General features: G+C 49.7%; 1 protein-coding gene across 1 annotated transcript in view; it reads right to left on the reverse strand.

The window, feature by feature from the left end:
- Positions 1-23,150, reverse strand: part of AP1B1 (adaptor related protein complex 1 subunit beta 1) — an 896,137-nt gene that overhangs the window by 77,560 nt on the left and 795,427 nt on the right. The window contains exon 19 of the mRNA XM_069619269.1: positions 9,695-9,781. Coding sequence (XP_069475370.1) covers positions 9,695-9,781 — 87 coding nt within the window. The remainder of the gene's footprint in view (positions 1-9,694; positions 9,782-23,150) is intronic.

The raw sequence follows: 23,150 nt of genomic DNA on the forward strand, positions 1-23,150 counted from the left end.
CTGCCCGGAGCTCCAGGACGTTGATATGGAGGGACTTCTCCGTCGGAAGCCAAAGGCCTCTCGCATGCAGATTTTCGGTGTGCCCTTCCAGGGAGGCATCCGTAGTCACTGTCTCCTGGTGGCCCGGGGTCTGGAAGTCCATGCCCGCCGTCAGATGCGCGCGGGTGCCCCACCACCGGATCGCTCGTCGGAAGCTCTCGTCGAGTGTGATCCTGTCCTCGAAGCTGCCCGTCGTCTGAATCCAGCGAGCGTCCAGGAACTCCTGTAACCGTTGCATCCGAAGCCTGCACAGGCGGATGAGATAAATGCAAGAAGACATCATTCCGAGGAGGGATTTGATGGACCTCACCCTGGCCGCGTCCGCAACCAGCATCCGCTGCACCTTGCCCAAGATGGCCCTCATCCTTTCCTCCGACGGAGAAGCCAGAAGCGCCACTGTGTCGAGTGTCGCTCCCAGAAACAGTGCGTCTTGCGCGGGCACCAGGTGGGACTTGGCGTAGTTTATGGAGAATCCCAGGTCCATGAGTAGTTGGACGGTCCTCGCCGTGTGCTCCGCAGCGAGTTCCCTTGTCTTTGCTCGGATGAGCCAGTCGTCCAGGGAGGGGTAGACTTGGATCCCCTCCAGGCGCAGTCGCGCCGCCACTGGTGCGAGGCACTTGGTGAACACCCTGGGTGCCGACCTCAATCCGAAGGGAAGGGCTCTGAACTGGTAGTGACGCTCTTGGACCACGAATCTGAGAAACTTTCGGTGTCCCTTTAGGATGGGGATATGGAAGTAAGCATCCTCCAAATCCAACGACAGGAAATCGCCCTCCTACAGCTGACCCAGGACGTGCTGGAGGGTGACCATCCGGAACTTCTGTGCCTTGATGAATTTGTTCAGTCGTCGTAGGTCCAGGATGGGATGCCATCCTCCTGTCTTCTTCACGAGGAAGTATCTTGAGTAAACTCGAGCCCCGAAGCCTCTTTGGGACGAGCTCTATGGCGCCTTTCTTGAGCATCGCCTTTACCTCCAAGAGAAGTTGAGGGATGTGATGTTCCTTCCTGGCCACGGGGGGGACGCGCGGGCACTTCTTTAGAAACTCGAGCGCGTGACCCTGGGCCAGGGCGTCCAGCACCCAACGGTCGGTGGAGATGGACTCCCACACGCTGACGAATTTCGCCAGCCGGCCTCCCACCGGGTTGCTTCGGTGGGGGCCCGACCCCACGGCCGGTTCAGTCCTGCTTCGACGAGGCTTTGCCGCCTTGTCCTCCATGGCGACGACGGCGGGGTCCGCCCGACTTGCCTCGTCCCCTGTAGGCTTCCTGTGACGACGAACGGGCCGCTTGACGATAGGTGGAAAATCCGCCGCCGGAACCTTTGTCGGCACTCTGCTTGCCTCCGGTGCTCCGAAAGGGCGGCCGTCGTTGCTGGAGAACACCAAGAGCCCGGGCCGTCTCCGTGCCCGTCTTGATGGCTTGTAGGGAATCGTCCACTGTTTTCCCAAACAGGTTGCTCCCGTCGAACGGCATGTCCAAGACTCTGGTCTGCACGTCCTGCCGGAAGTCCGTTGCCTTGAGCCATCCACGTCGTCTAAGGCACACGCCGTTGCCCAACGGGCAAAACTCAGTGTCAGCGATGTCCGTCGCTATCGTAATGGCGTTGTACGACGCCACTTCTCCTTCCTGCAAGATCTCTAGGGCCTCCGCCCTCTTGTCGTCTGGTAGGAAGTCCAGCAGGGGGGCGATTTTGTACCACAACTCCCTGTCGTAGCGGGCTACGATAGCCAAGGCGTTGGCAGCCTTAATCGTCGTCGCTGCAGATGAGATGACTCTGCGTCCCATTGTGTCCAATTTCTTTCCCTCGCCGTCCGGCGGGGAGGTTGACATAGAGGCCGAAGCCCCCCCCCCCCTGCTTTCTTCCTGGCCGCCGCTGAGACGACAGAGTCCGGGGTCGGCTGTGCCCGAAGGCACAAGGGGGCCGCGTCCGGGACCCGGTACTTCTTCTCATACCGATCCCTTCTCGCAGGCGTTGTGGATGGGTTCTTGAGGAGGGCGAGACCCTCATCCCAGATATCGTCCAGTAGAGATACAGCGAGGACCGTCTTCCTCTTGGTCTCGCGCCGTTGATAAAGGAAACCTTCCTTCTTCTCTTCCGGGCAGAGTTGGAAAAGCTTGGATGCCCTGGCGATCATGGCATGAAACGATCCAATCTCGTCGGGCGGGGAAGCCCGGGAGGAGGTGACGACGGGAGATCCTCGTCGTAAACCTCGTCGTCTGTACCCGTCGCGGCCGTGTTCGTCCCCGTATCATCCCCACGGGTCCGATGGTTGAAAAGGAGGTGGTGGATGAATCCTTCTACTCTTAGGAGGAGGGCTTCCAGAAGGGCCTGGCTCCGGGTCCCTCGTCGGGAGCAGTTCCTCCGTTGGTGGTAACGGCAATCTTGTCCTTATCTCCGAGCATAAGGACTGTATAGCCAACAAAATGGCCGCCGAGTTGTCTTGCGGCACTGGTTGAGGGGATTCCGACGGGCGGTCAGGAGCCTCGTCGGCACCCTCGACGTTATCGTCGTCTCCGACGTCGGGGTCCCTCCCAACGGGCTGGTCTTCTTCCACGCCAACGGCGTGGCTTAAGACTTCGATCAGCTCCTCTTCAGAGGTGGAGGCCGAATCCACGACGACCCCCTGCCCCCCCCCTTTTTCTTCTCCGTCGGAGGTTTCACGGGGGTCCTGTCGATGGGCATGAAAGAGGACTCCCTCCGCGGTGGCAGGGAGACTCTGGGCCCCGAGGTCACCTCCACTGGTGTAGCCTCCACAGGCTGAGCCAGGGCCGCCGCGACTGTCTCGATAGAGGCCTTGGCAGGGTGGATCAAGGCTTTCACCACCTTAGGTGCGCTCACCGCCTTCTCCTTGGGGGGAGGGTCACCGCCTTGCTCCCCCTCCGATGGGGCCTTCGAGCTCGACCGGGGTCTCTCCAGGAGCTTCGCTGGGTGCTCGGCCTTCCTCTTACTCGAGCCAGAGCGTTGGCTCGTGGTTGATGGCGCCGGGGAGGATGCGCCCTGCCTGGCACCCGTAGAGCCCGACGGTTCGGCGCTCCCGGTGCCAGCGGACTCGCGGTGCTTGGCCTTCAGTTGGGCCCCCGTCGCCGGGGCGCCCTCAAAGGTCTTAGAAGACCGCTCGGACTTCTTCTTCTCGCCTGACGGGCTCTTCCCTTCCAGCCAGTTGGCGAGACGCAGGTGGCGGTCCTTCAAGGTCCGCTCCGACATATTGCCGCAAAACGCACAGTCCTTCTCCACGTGCGTCTTGTCCTCATGCAGGGAGTAGAGGCAAAGGGAGTGTTCGTCCTCCTTAAAGACATTCTGAAGCTGGCATCCAGGGCAGACCCTGAACAGCTTTCCGGGCGTCGAGCTTCCCTTCTCCTGGGCCATGTCCGAGATGGACCTGAGAAACTTCTGGAGTCCTCCAAAAGCGTGGCTTGACGAAATCTTCACCCTTGAGGGGCGTAGAAGAATCCGACACGGGTCCCTGTTGATCGGATAATGAAACGGAGCTTGAGGCTCTTTTGACCGAAAGAGAAAATGTTCCTATGAAAAAACGCGAAAAAAGCACTAAAGCTCGAGAGCAATAGCACGAGGATCCCAACACTTGAACGTGCGGTAAAAATCTGAAGATGGCTGCCAGAGGCGGGGCTTAGGGAGATGGCAGTCATTGGCTGTGGTCAGTATGACGCAGAGATCAGTGATTGGTTACTACTACGAAAGACAGATCAGAACCGAAACTGAATAATATTCATGAGCATGTGAATCCATGCCAGACCCCATGCTGGAGAAATGTCTGTGCCCAGGAGTTCTCCCCCCCCCCCGCCCTTTCTTCGGTCCCGAGGGGTTGGTGTCGGACTGAGATCCGGCATCCTCTTCTCCGAGGTCTTTACTATTGGCTTGAACGAAGACTCTCCTGGCCGGGAGAGACATTCTGGCTGCCGCTGGGGCATCCTGGATGGGATCAGCCCCCTTTGCCTTCGAAAGGGAGACCACCATCTCGATCGAGGCGGATGATGATGATGATGATTTGGCCTGGACCACTTGGGCCTTCACGGCAGATCGACCATCTTGGATTTCTTCTTCACGGGCAGCTCAGACACCTTGTCCTGCTTGGCCTTCTCCTTCACGGGCGGTTCGGACACCTTACCCTGTTTGGCCTTATCCGGTGTTTCCCGCAGCTTCCCTGGGGTAGCCGACTTCCTCTTGGATGAAGAGCTGGAACGGTGGCTGGAGATCGAGGCAGATGGAGACGAACGTTCCCTGACAGGCACAGGACCTGCTGGAGCGGCGACCACAACGGAAGCAGACTCGCAGTGCTGGGTCTTGTGTTGGGGCCCCTACGGATGGAGCGCCCGCTCAGGTTGGATGGATCTGGAAGAGGCATGCTCATGAGAATTACCCGGGTAGAGGCCCTGGTCTGAAGCCACGCCGCCAATTGGATGTGTCGATCCTTCATCGTGCATTTGGTGGAGCCACGGCAGATGCCACAATATTATTCTTTATGCGCTGGGTGTAGACAATACAGGCACTGGAAATGCTTGTCATCCGAATAAACATTCCGCAAACCACAGCTGGTGCAGCTTGAAGAGGGAAGCTCCGTCCTTCTCCTCTGACATGATCCAGCGCGGTGTAGGCCTGAAGAACTTCTGGAAGCTTCCAAGAACATTCAACGATTCTTGCCCTTGAGGGGTGATGAAAGATGCCGAAAAACGGGTCCCCGTTAATCGGATTAATAAGCAAAAAATAGAATTTTCCTATCACAAAGCGAAAAAACGCAGAAAAGCTTGAAGAGCAAAACACGAGGACTCCCAACACTTGAACGTGTGGTAGAAATCTGAAGATGGCTGCCAGAGAAGGGGCTTAGGTAGAGGGCAGTCATTGACTGGGGGCAGCATGACCCAGAGTTCAGTGATTGGTTTATAGGAGAAAGACAGTTTAGAAACATAACAATGTTTTCTTTTACAGAGGATTCCCAGCCTGACGACGGGGAATTTTCATGAGCATCCTTCTTCCCAAACCCAATAAAGACCAGAGGAAGTGCACATCATACAGGCCAATAGAGTTAATAAACGTGGACGCAAAAATGTACACAAAGATATTGGCCAACAGACTAGGGGGAATATTGCCGACCTTGGTTCATCCGGACCAGTCCGGGTTTGTTCAGGGTCAACAAACTTTCGATAACATGAGGGTGGCACACCTGGTGGAAAAAGTGAATACGTTCTCAACTCCCGCAGTACTATTGTCCCTCTGAGCCAAAAAGGCCTTTGATTGGGTGGAATGACCTTTTCTGTTCAAGGTGATGGAAAAGATGGGCCTGGGGGGGGAAATTTTTGGTCCAGGCAAATTATGCATCTCCATTGGCACGCCTCTGGATCAATGTCTGAAGGTATTCAACTGACCAAGGGGACAAAACAGGGGTGCCCTCTCCCCTCGCCCCCCTCCTGTACGCTATATATTTATAACCACTGTTGGAACTAATTAGGGGGGCGAAGGGAGTTCACGGAATCCGATTCAGAGGTATACAACAAAGTTGTGGCCTTTGCAGACGACATGCTCCTGACGTTAGCAAACCCAGGGGAATCGTTATCGGCTAAAATGGCAATTTTGTCAGCAGCCTCAGGCTACAAAATCAACTTAAATAAATCATAAATCCTGAACCTTGCGGTAGAGGGTAGGCAGGTGGAGAGGTGGGGAGGCTGAAGGAATCCTCACCATTTATATGGAACCCTAAAGGGATCAAATATCTAGGTATTAAAATAACCCTGACTTTATTAGGCTGGTATATGGCAAACTACCCACCTATGCTGTCAACAATTAAGGCTGATCTCTTAAAATGGAAGGGGAGAATGGCAGCGGTGAAGATGGTGATGCTCCCTAAAATGCTGTACCTATTTCAGGTACTTGCGGTTCCGAATAATTACTTTTGCGATCTTGGCAAAGCAATGGGTGACTTTATATGCCAGGGCAAGAGGGCAAGGGTTGGTCGTAGATTATTAATGTCCCCGAGTGGGGAAGGAGGGATGCGACTTCCAAACGTTCGGTTGTATTATAAGGCATCACAACTGCGCATTATACTGGAATGGTTTAAAGGAAAAGTGGGGACTCAGTGGGTTGCAATGGAACGCGCAGGGGTGAGGCAAGACATGGATGTAGTTCTGTGGTTGAAGCGACAACATAGACCGAAACACATGTACTTAAGCTCCATTACGAGTTTGGTGGTGGAAACATGGGCCAAATTGATAATAAAATATGGGATCACGACATTCCCTTCCCCTTTCACCCCAATATTCAATAACCCAGACTTTTCAGCAGGCACATAAACAGGCGCGTTTGGAAAATGGCGGGAGCGGGGATGCAGGAAAGTGAGACATGTTCCAGGGGTCCACCATTAGACCATTTATGGACTGCAAACATTTATTTGAGGTGGGTGAAACCGAAAGGCTCAGATACTTTAAATTATGGCATTGGCTTCAGAACCCCACGGTCAAGGCAGCATCTTGTCGCGATCTTACGCAGTTCGGAAAATTCCTCGTGACACAGGATGGTTCTAAGGGAATGACTTCCAACTTGTACAAACTATTGTATAAGGCTATCCCCCGGCCGGTATGGCCCCTATACGGGACACTGGGAAGGCACGATGGGGAGGGAGCTCCCAAGGGCAGTAAGGGAGAGATTATGGAAAATAATTCTGAGATTAGTTAAAGCAACCCAGCTGCAGGAGTGTTGGTATAAGCTAATATACAGATGGCATTATACCCCGGTCTGCCTACAAAAAATATATCCGGAGTCGTCACGGGAATGCTGGAGGAGGTGTGGAGGGGAGGGTACGTGGTCACACATTTGGTGGAGATGCCCCAAACTTAAGCGTTATTGGAAGGAGGTACAGGAGGCCCCAGCCCAGGCATTTGGGTATAAGGAGGTTGTGCCATTGAAGATGGTCTTGTTGGGGCTGGGGAATGGGAAGGGAGATAGTTGGGGCTGCAGGAAGGCGAGGACGATGCTCACCCTGGCTGCGATGAATAGGACCAAGGTGGAAAGGGGAGGCCATCCCCACGTTGCAGGACTGACTTCGCAAAGTGTGGTACTTTGTAGCGCTAGAATATGCTATGAACAATACCTGTCATATTTTGCTAGAGATTGGGGTGGAGGTTTTGACCTTCCTGAAAGACTACACAGTGCAATGGTGCCTCCAGCGCCTGAAGTTGTTGGACTTAAGCTGATAAGTGAATAATTCCTTGGCCCCTACAGGATTTAAGAAATCAGAAGCCCAAGAAGGGGGGTGGGGAGGGCAGGGTTGGATATGTTAAGTTTTGTTGTAAAACAATAAAAAGAATTTTACAAACATAATACAATACGTACACGTTACTTTGGCTAAACCAATCCTACTGGATGGTTTCCTTTGGACCCAAAGTATATCAGTGTTCGGACAGTTGTTCTGAAGTCCAACTAAGGGTTTAGAAAAACCATTTGTATTACAATTTCATTTTACTGATTCTACAGCCCTCTCTCCCTCCTAAAATAAGCCTGGCTGCTCGGTCTACGCCACCCTGAACTCAGGTGGTACAGCCTTATACTAAAAGTCGAGTCTTGTACTGCCTCAGTTGAATGGTTTTACTAAGCCCTTAGTTGGACTTCAGAAAAACTGTCCTAACAGAGGGTTTCAGATTAAAATTGTACAATTGGCATTCATTGCTATAGTGGTGTATTTGGAGCTCAACGTTAGAATGACAGCAGGGAATGCAGGCCATGATTAAGGTACATCAGAAGAGATGTAAAAAGTTAACAAGGTCAGTTTTAAAACAGATATCACATGCAGCATGTCAGGACTAATGCCCAATGGCTGAGTAACATGCTAGCTTCTCTCATTGTAAAAGAAAAGGTTACTCGAGGTCAGGCTCCTCTACAGTGCGGTGTGTGGGCAGTGAGTCAGCATTACAGTAGCAATGGGTCAAGACAGAGATCCAAGAGGGGTGCAAGAGCTGGGGAAGGTCTTTATGATAGAATCAGATTGAAGTCTTGGTGTTAGGACTGAAATGCAATGATATAGCTGTGTGTCTGCTTTAGAAGAGCAGAGTGCTGCATGTCAGCGATGAGGCCCTTTAGCAGAGATACATGCCATTGTTAAGTCTTGGATTGGCAGTACAGGGCTGGAAGAGCGGTTTGCGAGAGGCTGGGCGGATATACAAGCACAGTGGATACAACAGAACACAATTATATCTGTATGGTTTGTTGTGGCTGGGAAGATGCACACTCCAATTCCTTTCTCACACTGTTCTCGTCACCAATGTGTGGTAATGCCATCAGCACAAGGATCTCAAGTTGCCATTTGTCAGCTCCAAGTGGGTCATATGGTCCTGATTTTAATATTCACTTTTTGGTAATTGTACTTCTGTTTTCTCATTAGATGTGCAGAACTACAATTCACAGAAACCAAAAAAAAAAAAACACAGAAGTGCATGATCAACTAAAGCAAGATGTGGGGCAACTCGAGAGCTGTGCAGCACAACTGAAATACTAGATTAGGTGAAGGGTTAAGGGGCAACCCGCAATCTGGGTGCCTTCGATAGATTTGCACATTACCCCATCCAGCATTTCTGTTTCAGAATGAGCTGTCATGCCAGCATGCACACCTGATTGGTCGTGGGGCTACCAACTGCCCAACATCTTACTGATTTAGTTGCTTGAAGTCTTTGCGAAGGCTAGACCGAAACATTTTCACTTGAGGGTTCCAAGAACCTTGCCCTCTAAGTCGAGATGACATTGCAAGCAATGGCATCCAAAGAACATAGCTACTGGGTGAAGAACTCGAGTTAAAGATTATGGAAATTGCTCCACATACTAGAGAAGACCATGTGAAATAACCCCTACAGGTAAATATCGGATTATGTATCCCTGTACATAAAGGGCAGTCTCAGATCTGCATACTCTTTGGTGCAATCACTTATTCTAGAAAGGGCCAGTGCTATACTTGAATCTCCTGGGCTAGGAGGGGGGCATATTCTGGGCTGCACACTCTCCTGCCCTTGGAGACGCACCCCTGTTCATAGATTGCACAGTCTCTCATTTGAATTTTGGCGTGCACAGAGGGATCACTCTCAGCTTTGAGCTACCCTGTACAGAGAGGCAGCAAGGTCCACATTGGAATTCCCTGTGTTCAGCAGTTGCACTCTTGGCTTGTACTGGGCTCAGTTTTGTTGTGGCAGTGGTAGCTTTGTGTTTTTTGTTGCAAAAGGAGCACATTTCTGTAAATACCCGAGCGGAGGGAGCAGTCACAGCTTTACTGATGGAGCAGTTTTAGTTTTAAACACTACTTTGCAGATGTAGAAGCAATCTCAGCTTTGAACTCGACAGTGCATGGAAGTGATGGTTTGCTTTGAAAAGCCTGTCTTGGGAATGTTACAGCTTTGCACTCGCCTATAAAAAAAGGGATTGCGTCAGCAAAGGGATGCCCTCTGCTCCTTGGCACCCTGAGATTACTCTCCCCTGTGGTGAGAGAAGGCAGAGTTTTTACTCCTTTGTTTTAGAATTCATTACACAGGAGGCGGAAACACAGCTTTAAATTAGTCTGGCGAGAGATAAGGCACACATAGCTTGGATCATCCTGTGAGGATTAGGGTATTCTTGGTACTGCAGTGAATGCATTGTGCTTATGTACGTTTGCTTAACACTCACCTGTGTTGAGGGGACAGTCTTTGATCTGGAACTGGGCTTCATTTTCATTGGGAATGTCTTTCCAGGTAGCCAAGAACATCTGTCGCTCTGAGGAAGGTAAGAAGTGCATGTGAGAGAGAGGAGTGTAGCAGACATGCATGCCACAGGATGTCTGCAATACAGCCATCAACAAACAATACAATGGTATTCATCTTAAATAGCACAAAAGGTAAGATTGTCTCAACAAATGACAAGGGTATATCTAGAGGGAAGGGCACACATGAAAATTGCAGGTCAGAGCTCTAGCACGGCTACTTCCAGTGACCCAACATGGCGGTGGGGGCTATAATGGATATCCCACTGTAGCCATAACTTAATTATGCGTTCTGTGGAAGTTGAACACATGCCTCAGTGTCAGCTGAGTGCAGGGAACATAAATGAGGAAAACCATACTTTACTTTGGTCTCTCTCAGTCAATCTCTTGGGTAACAATTCCAGAAGGGCATGCTATCAATATGATACAAGGATTAATAAGCATTTTTTTTTGCACAAAATCTTTGTGGACATAACAGACAGAAGTTCAGCAAAAGTACAGAAAGCATGCTCAAGCAGCAGACTGGGTTATAAGGATTTCCGCACAGGGGTGCTTGTATTATATTCCTTCCCTGGTTCACTTGGTGGAAAAGGTGGCTGAGCAGTCATATGCAACTCTTATGATGGTAATGAGGGGTTAGGATACAGTACACACTGTCACAAAGTGACTGGGATCAAGAAGAATGCCAGGACATGCATTTTCTAGCTTCAATTGTTTTTTCTTTCTGTTTTTTTTTTTTTAAGGCTACCTTAATCAAAATGGGTCAACTTCAACTTGAACAGGATCTTCAAGAAGGAAAGTCAGGATGGTTGGTTTCTCCTAGTCCTGAATAGGCCTCTCCGATCTTGTTGATTTTTTTGTAAAACTTCCCAGTAACCTTGATGTCCAAAAAGGGGTTTGCCAGCATTACCTTTGCAGTTCTCGTTGCATTGCAGGAAACAGGGTTTCCCAAACCTTTTCTATGTATACGACCTTGTTGCAGGTTTTCAGTACCTCAACGACTAACTCTAGCCAACAGTTCTACATCAGTCGGGGGGGCGGAATTCTTAGTTCGACTCGGACAATTGGAGAGGAGATTCTTTCTCCCTACCTTGTAGAGGGCCCATGCTGGTCTTCTCCTTCCACCTCTACACCCAACAATATCCTTGTCCCATTGTTGTTCCACCTCCCCATTCTTGGCCCTCTTGGAGCAGACATGGCCCATCAGAAATTTCCTTGACTGACTGTCTAGGTTGTAGTGCTTGGAGTCCCCTTCTGAGGTTAACCATGATTGGCTTAGCCACTTACCTCAAAATGTTTCTCTCCATAAATCCCAAAGAAATTTCTTCCGGGATGAAGCCCAACTCCTTCCCTCAAGAGGCCTTCTTCTAATCTTCCCTCTTTGTAGCGTCCCCTCCTCTAGACCGTCCGCCAAGCCTACATTTTATATTTCCCCACCTCTACTTCCTGAGGCAACATCCTCCTTATTGTCAAGTTTACCCCCTTTATGTTAGCAACTCCTCCTTGGGAGCACCTATGGCACCTGATAGGACCACCTCCTTTCCAATTCTACTCTCATGCTTTGATGTTCTCCCCTCCTCAATACCACCTTTACCTCCAGGTATCACCACCTGCCGATTTTGTCACCTCCTCCTCTGTACCACTTCCATCTCCTGATGTTACGTCCTCCAAACCTTTTCTCATTGACGTCATCTCCCTACCTATTCCTCTGCCTTGCCAACATCCTCAACCTCTCCGTCCTCTGCTTTCTCCAATCTTCCTCAGTTGGTTAACTACCTCCAAATGTCAACCTCCTCCTCCAACAACTCAGACTGACTGAGGTCTCTGGGTTTTACAGAATGTTGTCCCTCCCCCCTGGGCAGCGCTCCCTGCAAGGATTTTTACTTGAGTTTTAAGATTGGCGATGGCCTGGAATTAGCTGTCTGTCCTGGGTTTAACTGTACTTTGGGCTTCAAGGGTGGACAAAGCTTTTCTGGCCCATCTGCCATCTTGGAAGTCACTTCTCTCTTTGTTACTGCCTAGTTAAGTCTAGGAAGAATACAGATCCTACTGCGTCCCAGGCATGCAAGCTTCCGGTTGGTAAACCCTTTGACAGTCTCTCTGAAGCTTCCAACTATACACAATATATCGGCTCTCTGCAATCCTGCAACTAAATAGTCTGAGAGAGAAACCTCTGCGAACAGACAATGGCTTGATAAGCTTGTATATAAACAGCGGCTCCAATGCCATTGGAGAACTGTGAACTAGCAAAACAGATTCCTGCACAAGCCCTCTGGGCTCAAGGAGCATCACCAAGTGATTTTGAAATGAATTATTTTGTCCCAGCGAAAACAATGAACTCATAACATTATTTCCTCGATGGGAACTCCAGGTACGCAGAGAAGCAGGCTAGTGTTTTTGAAAGGACTTCTTTTATACTGGAGAAATCTGAGAACTGGTAACATTGTTTCCCATTCTGCGATCAGGGAGCATTTATTCTGAGTTTGAAATTACTTTCAATTCTTCCCAGACACCCTCATTTAGACTTCCCTTAACCTACTTTTGTCAGCTTCCCACTTAATCTTCTTGAGATGACGCCCCCCTTCACCTTTGCCGCATAATGTTGAAACGTCTTCCTCAGGTACCTAATGCTACCCTCTCCTCTTCAATTCTACTCATCCCATGAGATTCTCGCCTCCTCAATGCCACAGTCACCTCATTCTCTTCAATACTATCTCCACCACCTCCTCCTCCTCCTCCTGCTCCTCCTCCCGCTCCTCCTCCCGCTCCTCCTCCTGCCCCTCTGTCCCTCTCACTTCCAGACATAAGCACCTTCTCCACACTATTTATCTGTCTCTTCAACATCCTCTGCCCCTGCACCCTCAAATCCTCTGTTTGCCAACCACCTCCAACCTCCTTCTCGAATAACCCAAAATGAGTGAATGGAGTGTAGTGTAGTGGTTTCACAGAGTCACCCTTACTATAGGCTTGGCTCCTTGTGAGAGTCTTAATCTTAATTTTTAGATTGGTACTGATCTGGGATTCACTGTCATGGGTTCACTTGCACTTTATCAGGCCTGGCCGTCATTTCAGAATTCACTTCCCTCTTAGTTGGTGTCTGCTAAGGATACAGATACCCTGCTTCCCGGCTGTATGCGTTTCCTGTTGGTAAACCACTCGACAATCTGACTCTTCCAAACATAGTGTTAGCTCTAGGCAAAACTACGATTCTGTAGTAATACAATGATTTTATATAAATATAGATCTTTATGATTAACATTTTTTGTATGTAAAGCTTTGTATGACAATGTAGAAAAGTTGTCAATTACCATGCAATTCTGTATCAGCTGTGAGGGACCCTTCTGCTGGGAAACAAATGCTATGTAAGCTCGTACAAACTACAGGCTACAAAGCCATCAGAGGACCGCAAACTCGCAACAGTGATGGCTGTCACGACTCTGGGAGTATCCCACAAGTGTTTCTGAAATGACTCATTTTGTCCCATGGGAAAACTGCAAACTGGTAAACTGTTTTCACTGTGGGCACTCAGTGGTCGGGGGAACATCTCCCAGTGAGTTTGAGATTATTTTAGTATGAATAATTATCCGAAATTGAAAGGTATTAAGAGTATAAAGCTGGAGTGGGACTAGGTAGTCCTTTCCCACCCCCTTCCTAGGCCAAGTCACAGAATGCAAAAGGGAAACAGCTTTCCAGTACTGATAGTCTTAAGGACTGATCCGTTTCACCATAACAAATGAGCAAACGGCAAAGGAACCTGTCAAAAAGTCAGAACGGGTTAAAAAACAGAGCAAAAACAAAGGGGGTCCATAGAAACTAAGGAGGGAAAGCTGGAAAAAGAGAAATCATTCCTAATACTCGCCCTCCAGACTAAGGGCAGGGGATCTAATCCAAGGTGAAGTGAGGCCAAAGAGGTAGGGTCTCAGCTTCAGAAAGGCCTACACAACAGAGAAGCAGTTCTCCATGGACGCCCACCTGAGCTCTGTCCTTAAGCGGGCGACTAATAATAAAAAATTTTTTTTTTTTAAAAAAAAAAACACATATGGGGTGTTCACTGCCTTTGTCATCTAACTGTAAAAGGACAGCATCTATTCCAGTGTCACAGGCATCTGTCTGCACTAGAATAGCTCTCTGGCAGTCATACGGCCCGAGGACAGGGGCCTGACAAAGGGAATCCCCTCAGGACTTGAAAGGGCTTCTCACAATCCTCAGCCCAAGTGACTTTCTTTGGTTTCTTAGGAGTGGTGAGGGCAGTCAGAGGGGCACAGCTATAATGCCATAGTCCGCCATAACATTTCTGTAGTACCCAGTAAGGCCTACAAAAGCTCTCACCTGGGTTTGGGTTGTGGGGGTTGCGAAGTCCTGCACAGCTTGTACTTTTGTAGCTTTGTACTTTACCGGGTAAAGGGTGAATCCTGCCCCCACCAACCTCATTCCCTGGGCATTGTCCAATCTGGCATTTGGTTGCCTTTATGGTCAACTGGGCCTGCTGAAGAGCCAGCAACACAATCACAATGTGTCTTATATGTTCCTCCTTATACTCTTCCCAAGTAGGGGAAAAACTGCAAATTCGACCAGATAAGCCAAGCTGAATTCATCTAACCCCTTCAGGACATGGTTGACCAGGTATCCAGTGATTTTACCGATAAAATTACAGTGGTATGTTTTAACTAAACATTTACAACGAAAACATTTTGTATTAATTATATATGGGGCAGGGAGTTAAAACGGGTGGGGAGAGGTTCGGGGTGAAGTTGAAAATAAATTTTAAAAAAGGAAAAAAAAAAACAACAAAAAAATCAAAATCCGTATTTTTTGTTGTAAATGTTTAGATAAAAAAAATCCTCCAATTTTATTCGGTAACATCACATAGAACCGGTTGACCAACCTTTGGAAAGTGTGAGGTGCAATCTTTAAGCCAAAGTGTAATACCCTGAACTGGTAAATTCCCCTGGTGTTGAGAATGTGGTCTTCTCCTTGGTATTTTCTGTCAGGGATATTTGCCATACCCTGCACTAAGATCAAAAGGTGCTAAGGTACTTGGCAGCACCTAGATTGTCCACGAACCCATCAGTTTGTGGAAGGGGATGAGCATCTGTCTTAGTGACAAATTCCGCCGGCGCTATTCCAGCGAGCTGGAATAGCGCCGGCTGTAAAAGTGTTGACAACCAAACGCACCATTACAGACCTATCACAAGTAAAGCCTCAGCGTTCCCATCGCTGAAAACTAATGCTGAAAATACCCCCGGCCAAATGCTGGAGGTAAAAGGACACATGTGAGTAATAAAGCCCCAGGTGTAAACAATGCACACAAGAGGCCTACAAAAGACCCACCTATGCCCCAAACACCCTTTGCAACACCATGTTGCAATTTGGGGCCGGGAGCCTTGATGTGGACCTCTACATGCTACACCAGGAGGTACAGAGGCCTGACAACCAGCCCAGGACAGGGAGCAGAGAGGTGGCCTGGGGTGTAGGGGGAAGAGGGTGAGACCAGGTCCAGCAAGGCGGCCAGCCACCCCCAGGGTCAGGCCAACAACCTGGGCCCTGACTCATGGTCAGTTGGTATCCGAGTACAGGCTGGACAGGACAGCCATCACCCAGTTGCTGGACACAATCCAGTGTGACATAGGTAGCCGGATTGCCATCAGCACCGCCGGGCCCCACTTGTGAAGCTTGTGTCAGTCCAACAATACCTTGGAACTGGCAGCTTCCAGCACAGTTGCCATGAGGCATGGTATGGCCCAGTCCACATTCAGTTCCATGCTGGGCTAGGTGCTGGATGCACTGCTGCGCCATGTGAAAGAACACACAGCATTGTGCACCACCCAGGTACAGGTTAATGAAGTCAAGGCATAGTTCTATGCCATTGCCCAAGTTCCGGACGTTACTGCAGCCCTAGACTGCACACATGTTGCACTGGTAGCACCCCAGGACCATGAGGCAGCCTACAGGAATCTGAAGCATTTCCATTTTCTCAATGTGCAGATGACCTATCCCAGACCCATCAGCCACTGCTGCGCTCGCTACCCAGGATCCACCCACGACTCCATAGTGCTGCGCAACAGCACACTGCCAGCCTACATGGAGAGGCACCGAGCCCAACACACATGGATATTGGGTGAGTACAACCCCTGCCTGAAATGCATGCTAAAGTACACCAAATGTAGCCATAGGAACCCTTGCATGCCACCAGGAGACACCGCCAGCACCAGTTCCATGTATGTGTGGCACACAAGGACACCTGCACATGGCCACCACACCTGGTGGACCAGAACCACCACAATGCACCTTGCCTGTGTTGTAGTGCTGCTTCTCACCCTGACACCCAGGAGCAACCTCACCCAGGGCACCACACAGGAATGCAATACCCATCCACAAAACCACTGTAGATCCGGAAAAAACAAAACCATGAACATCCCTGAGAGAGTGACCCCTGAATGCCCATTTACATGCATGCAAAAATTAAAAATATTGTGCCATGTAGCTAAGGCACACCAGCCACTGAGACGGCCACAACCTAATACTAATGAAAATTGACCGTGAACAGGCAGACATGACGGGAGCCTCATCCGACGTAATGGATGCACCACTGTGCCAATCAAACCCAGGGGGTGGTGCATGTAGAAAGTTGGCTCCAAGGGACATGGCACACATTGCAGAGCAAACCCAGGGCACATGAATACACCATAATCAAAAGACAACTTGTTGAGCATGAGTTTTCCACACAATTACATACACATAGTTCATCCACTGCTGCAAGTCCATTAACACCAAGTGCATGCAAATGTAACCTGCCACAGAACACTCACTTAATGACACAGGCTGGATGTACGGGTCAGATCACGCATGTCCCAAAATATGATGAATGTATACCAATCAAGCAATCACATTGCATATACCTGTTGCACACATAGATGACCAAAGTGCATACTGTATTGATGCATATTCCTTGCACACCCAGTGAAGCAACCAAGGCATCACTAACACATTTCATCCCCATGCAGGTGATTCAGGATACCCGCAGCTCACATGACTGATGACCCCTGTACGGAATCCACAAACTCCGACAGAGCTGGCATATAACAATGCCCACAGTCGTACCCGCATATGTGTGGAAAGGACATTTGGTTTGTTGAAGGCACGTTTCCGGTGCCTAGACTGTACTGGAGGGGCACAGATGTATGCACCAGACTAAGTCGGAAGGATTGTACTCACCTGTGCCATGCTGCACAACATCTGCTGCAGTAGGCATATGCCACTTCCACCTGATGCTGACACGCAACACAAAGGGGATGGGAGGGACGATGACCATTTGTCCATTGTCTGGCTAATGCACACAGGAATGGGGTGAGGGAGGGGAGGTTGGCCAGACAGGCGCTGATTGACATTTTAATTTTTATTTGGTGGATGGGTATATGTCACGAAGATCACTTGTAAAATAAACAGCACTTGAACACAATCATGAATGTCTGAGTTTTCTGTCATGTTTCAACAGGCTTTAATTAGCGTGGAACAAACCCCCCTCCACCCACTAACTCCCCAGCACACATTCTCCCCACCAACTCCCCAGCATACATTTCCCCCTCCCTCCACCAACTCCCCAGCACACACTCCCCCCCCCCACCAACTCCCCAACACACATTCCCCCATCACCCCACCAACTCCCCAGCACACATTCGCCCCCTCCCCAACACAGTGGATATGGGTCCATGTGCCTGGCCCTCAGGCCAACAGTGCATTGTCCATCTAACAAGGAGAGGTGAGGCTGCCTTTGTGGGTTGCCATTATAAAGCCACTCAGATGCCGTATGTTTACACTGCTCATTTCTAGATTTACCTTGTAATTTTAATGTGCTCACTCATCTGCCATTTGCACATTCCGTTTTAGTTGAACTCCAGCACGTGCTGGGCATCAGCTGTTGCTGATCGGATTTACATTTTATATTGTGAGAAAGCTGCATGTGCGGCTATCCTCTTTCTTTGTTTAGAGGGGGCTTGTCCTTTGCCTCCCTTCTTCCCACTCAAGGCCTCATATGTGCCGGAGTGATTGCCCGCGCAGCGGAAGCGCAGTCAGCGTGCCAAAGGCACGCTTAAGGCAAGCCCGTCTGCCCGTCCGTGCATGGGACAATCAGGATGGGCAGCACCCTTTGGGTGCTCCACTTATACCCTGTAGGTTACAACAAAGTGAGCTACTATCCTATGCTCCAGCAAATACTAGATGGCCGTTAGGCTTTATAACATCCCCAGCCATCAAGAAAGTAATGCACCCTACCATGTTGCAGTGTGCCCTACTTAATACACGTTCCCTAGTTGCTCATTCTATGGAATGCCACGATCTGCTATCGTATAAGGGATTTGACCTTCTCTTTTTAACTGAAACAAGGTTAAGAGACACGTCTGGTCCCGATATTGTTCAATCTCTCCCTGCCAATTACACAGTGGCACATGTGGATCGTGTGCCCCCCCCCCCATCCAGGCGGTGGGGTGGCCCTGATCCATAAAACCAACTACAGGGTGCTACGCTCACCTGGCTCCCCCAGAGGCGTCGATCTGAACTGGACAGCTGCGGTCTCTACCAATGTGACGTGTAGGGCCGAGATGACGGACTGGACTGGCCCACCTAGCTTCGTTTGCTTGGCCCTTTGGAATATTCTTCTGTAAATGGAGAAAGGGAATTAACCACCCGTGGGGTGGAGCGTAAATCCCCCCACCCCCGCTGTTCTCCCCACAGATCACCTTTGATGTCCCCTCTTATAGTCTCACCTGATGGTTTGAAAAGATGAGCTCTCCATCCTGCATTGAGCGCAGGAGCGCGTTGATAACCAGTTGTTTCATCGGCACGAAGGAATTTGTGAGTTCCAGAACAAAATTGACTCCTAAAAGTATGTAGTTCGTAAGAGTTCACATGTCTGACTTTCACTCTTGTCCGATTCCTTGCAGTTTGCAGCTTGACCCCAGAAAAAAGTTCCTCGTGGTAGCTGACGAAGTTCAGGTAAGGATTTGGCTTATCCTACACAGTTCAATAAAATAAGACCAGAATGTAACCTGTGGCTTGCTCCCTTATTCAGGTGTGGAGAGAAAATATGAAGTTCGGGGAATAATGCCTCCGGCGGTAAAATTAGGTAAGTCTATTGTGGTGAGAAGAGTTCCCCTCGTTTGTCCCTTCGTCTCACCTTGTTGTCCTTTTGTTCCTCTTAGGGGCCGGGGTACGGCGAGGATGCAATGGAGACTGCGCCGACCCGTGAAGAGGAATAGTACCCCCGGCGGTAATCAGGTAAGTATATGGGGGTAGTTATTATTGCCTCCTTTTATTCCCTTGGCTCACATTTTCTGTTCTTGTGTTCACCTTAGGTGCCAGAGTGCGGCGGGAACGTGAAGAAGGATGCGGTCGATCGTGAGGATGCTGCGAAGGCCGGTGAGTTCAGCGCGGCGCTGCAGTAGGCGAGGCGGCGCACGTAAAATGCTTCTTTCTTCCAGCTCGAAGGCGCGGTGGATCCGGAATTCAGGTAAGGATCGAAGGTTTTGCTCTTATTCCAACCTCTTCTCCTTCTGTTCCTCCCTTTTTCTAGGAGCTGCAGACTCGAGGCGGGCATGGCAGAAGACTGGATGCAGGCTTGCAGACACGGTGAGCGTTACACTGCTGGATGCAGAATAACGCGAAGCATGTGCTGTTCTTCGGGCGTGGTTTAAATAGCCTCCAAAGTAGTCCCAGGTAAGTATTCCTCCCCAGCCCCACCAGAGTAAAAAATAGTCCCTAGGTAAAATAGTTCCTTCCAAGCCTCATTTGGCTTGGAGCTCTGCAGCATGGTCTGCATCAGGTAAGCTTGCAGCATGGTCTGCATCAGGTAAGTTCTACTCTATGAGCCTGGCGCCAGGACTGACTCTCCATATGAGCCTGGCGCCAAAGGCACCAGGACCGCACCCAAACAGCCCCTAGCAGGGGTTTTTGGGCTTGCTCAAAATAACTTGATGCCTGCTTCTGGGGTTGCTGGACCTGGTCTGGTTCCCCGGGGGTAGGCATCATGACACAGGGTTTCTAGTTTGGTTCCTAAGCATTCTTTAAAAATGGAATGCATTCTGAGCCATATCTCTCTCCCACTTGTACCCTCACAGTTCTGCTGGTCTATCAGCCTCCAGGGGTTAATACAGTATTCTATGATGAATTTCCAGCATTGGTGCTTGAGCTGCAAACGGAATACCCCAACCGGATCACTATTGGTGACTTTAATCTGCCTGCTAATGCGGCTACGGCCATGCAGGTCGCCAACTTCACAGCTCTGATGGCTGACTTAGGCCTCCTTCAGAGGGTTAATACTCCTACTCATAAGTGTGGCAACACATTAGATCTCATCTTTTCCCCCTCTTTCCTATGTTGACAATGCCACTCCTATTCCTAGAAAAAGGTAAGATCACCTTATGGTGCCCTTTTCCATCCCTCTCAAAGTCCCTCCTCCCGCAGTTGCGAAGCCTGCAATTCGTAAACACAGTTGGTTTGGGGTGTCCAATCTTGAGCAGATTAGCTCTTTACAAACACACTGTGGCAAGTTGCTCCCCGACCACATTGGAAGCCGCCTTCACAGCTACTGCGGACGCATTGGCTCCTTATAAATAATGCAAACAGCGTAGCCGTCCCCCGGAACCATGGTTCTCGCAGGAACTTAAGGAAAGCAAACTACGCTGCAGGTAGGCTGAAAGAAAGTGGCGTCTCTGCTACTCCTCTAGCCGTAAAACCCTCTTTCGGAGCACTCTCGCTGCCTACCACAAAGCAGTGTTGAATGCTAAAACAGTCTATTTTGGCCACACAGTAGAAAGGGCTATTAATAAACCCAAAGCCCTATTTGATCTAGTTCAATCGCTCTCTACGCAAAAGATAGGACACAATGTGGTACCGCCCTCTCAGGATCTATGTGACTCCCTCTCTACTTTGTTTGTGACAAAGATTGACACCATTCGGGATAACATAAAAATGGAGGCTATGACATCAATAGCCAACACAGCTCCTGTCAAATCCCTTCTAGCTAGAGGGTCACTGGTCTACATTTCCCTTTTTTTCTAACTTGGATGTTTTGTCAGCCATTCAGAAATTTAAATCTGCATCTCCTGCAGATGCTATACCCCTGGCTCTTTCACAGGAGACGTCTGCTGACTTAATCATATCACCGCAACAGTTAAAGCGTCATTTGCTACGGGAGTGGTCCCGTGCTCACTCAAGCATGACTTGGTCATTCCTCTGCTCAAGAAGCCCTCCTTGGATCCGGAAGTGCTGGCCAGCTATCACCCTATTTCACTTCTGCCATTCCTGATGAAAGTCCTAGAGGCACCGGCATCGCCCCTCTTATCTACGTTTTCGGAATCCTCCTACTATCTTGACCCATTTCAATCTGGTTTTCGGCATTGTAGAGGCACAGAATCTGTCTTGAATTCAGTGATGGACGACCTGATGTGCCTGGTAGATCAGGGTGTTGTCAGAGCAGTCCTGCTATTAGATCGGTCGGCTGCTTTTGACACCTTCGACCACACTCTTATCTCCCGGCTCTGAGGTCGGCCTCTCTGGCCAAGTCCTAGACCGGTTCATAGCTTTTTTGGAAGACCGCTCTCAATCAGTATCTCTCCCTCCTTTTCGCTCTGCCCCGTGCCCTCTTTTCTGTCGGGTCCCTCAGGGATCAGCATTGTCCCCCATCTTATTTAACATTTATATAAGTTTTCTTCTACTCCTCATTCAGTCACATGGGTTTCGGTTTTACTCTTACGCGGACGATACCCAGATCCTGGTCCGTCTGGACCTGACTAAATCTGAAACAGCCATCCGGCTAAGAAAATGCCTTGAGGAACTGGGCACATGGATGACATAGAACTGGTTAAAGCTAAACGGTAGTAAAACTGAGGTCCTCGGTGTAGGTACTCCATCTTCTCAACTGTTCTGGACGGCCGATATCTGGCCTACATCCTTGGGCCCCCTCCCCACACCGGTTCTGTCAGTCAGGAACCTTGGAGTGAGGATCTCTGCCACTCTGGTCATGGATGAACAGGTCACTGCAGTCTGTAAAACCGGCCATTTCAAGCTCGGTGTTCTTCGGAAACTCCTCCCTTTTATCCCTACAGCCAGTCAAGCTCCGGTGGTTGCTGTCTTGGTCCTAAGTGTATTGGACTATTGTAATTCACTTTATCTGGCTCAACCCGGCTACCTGACTGGGCGCCTACAGTTACTTCAGAATGCCGCAGTGAGTTCTATTCTCTGCCTCCCTTTCGGAGCCCATATGACCCCTCTGTTGAAGAAATTGCATTGCCGCCCCTTCGTTCACCAGATTATGTTTAAGTCTATGTGCATAGTGCACCGAGCCTTTTATGGTGTGGGAGCAGAATTCCTGCAAGCCGAGTTTGTCCGCTACATGCCCACTCGCTCTCTTCGATCACAAGCTACTCTGCAGGTGTTAAGATGGATTTCTGAACTCTGACCTGGTGGGCAGAGGTTCAGGAGGCCAGCCTAGTTTCTTGGCACAGGGAACCTTCTGGACAAGCCAGACCAATCAAGGTAGCTTGACGACGGTCAAGACTAGGTCTCAGGAGGGGTGAGGGTGACTGAAAGAGCTCAATGAGCACACAGAGTAAAGGACACTTACAAATCACTCCCAGTCAGGTGTAGATATATTAAAAATACATATACATTTATTTCAAGACCTTTGAGTTTCAACACAAATCAAATCACAATAATACTATTAAGCCAACACGATCCTATCTAAATACATATATACAAGACCATTGGGGTCTAAAGGGTAATGCACGAAATGGGTCCACAACCTAAAAGGGGAAGGAAACAGGCAGTGCAAATAGTCTTTAGCCCCTTCTACATCCAACACACTCCTAACTAAGAGGCAGTCCAATCCCTAAGAATAGTGGAGCCTAATGCTCAAATGTACATGCAATGCCAGGGCACGCGGTAGTTCAAATGGGCAAAACGGGGTCTCTTCAAGGGTCTGTAGCAACTCAGGAAGGTCGGTGAGGCGATGAAGAATAGTTTCCCACTATTCGAGGAGGGTCTCCACTTGAGGGCAGAGTCGATTCCAAGAGTTGGGAATAGTTTGCACTAGCAGTGGAAAGGAGAGGGGTTAAGGGCCACTGGTTAGGGTTGCGATTACTCACCGACCCCCGGCGCACTCCAGACCAAACTTCGGCAGTCGAGTCCACTTTGGTTGCAGGTTCAAGTGCAGCAATTTGATGGCTCTGCGGCTTTCCGCGGCGAAGATACGATTATTCCCAAACGGGACAGTAGCGATTTCTCTGCTCCTGGTGAATTGATCAGGCCAGTTTCACTGCAGCAGGCTTCAGGGGCAAGAGGGGCACAAATGCAGTGCATCTGCAAAGTTCATCACCACGGCTGGGTGGC

Source organism: Ambystoma mexicanum, chromosome 10, assembly GCF_040938575.1.
Source record: "Ambystoma mexicanum isolate Mex_15411 chromosome 10, UKY_AmexF1_1, whole genome shotgun sequence".
Classification (NCBI taxonomy): domain Eukaryota; kingdom Metazoa; phylum Chordata; class Amphibia; order Caudata; family Ambystomatidae; genus Ambystoma; species Ambystoma mexicanum.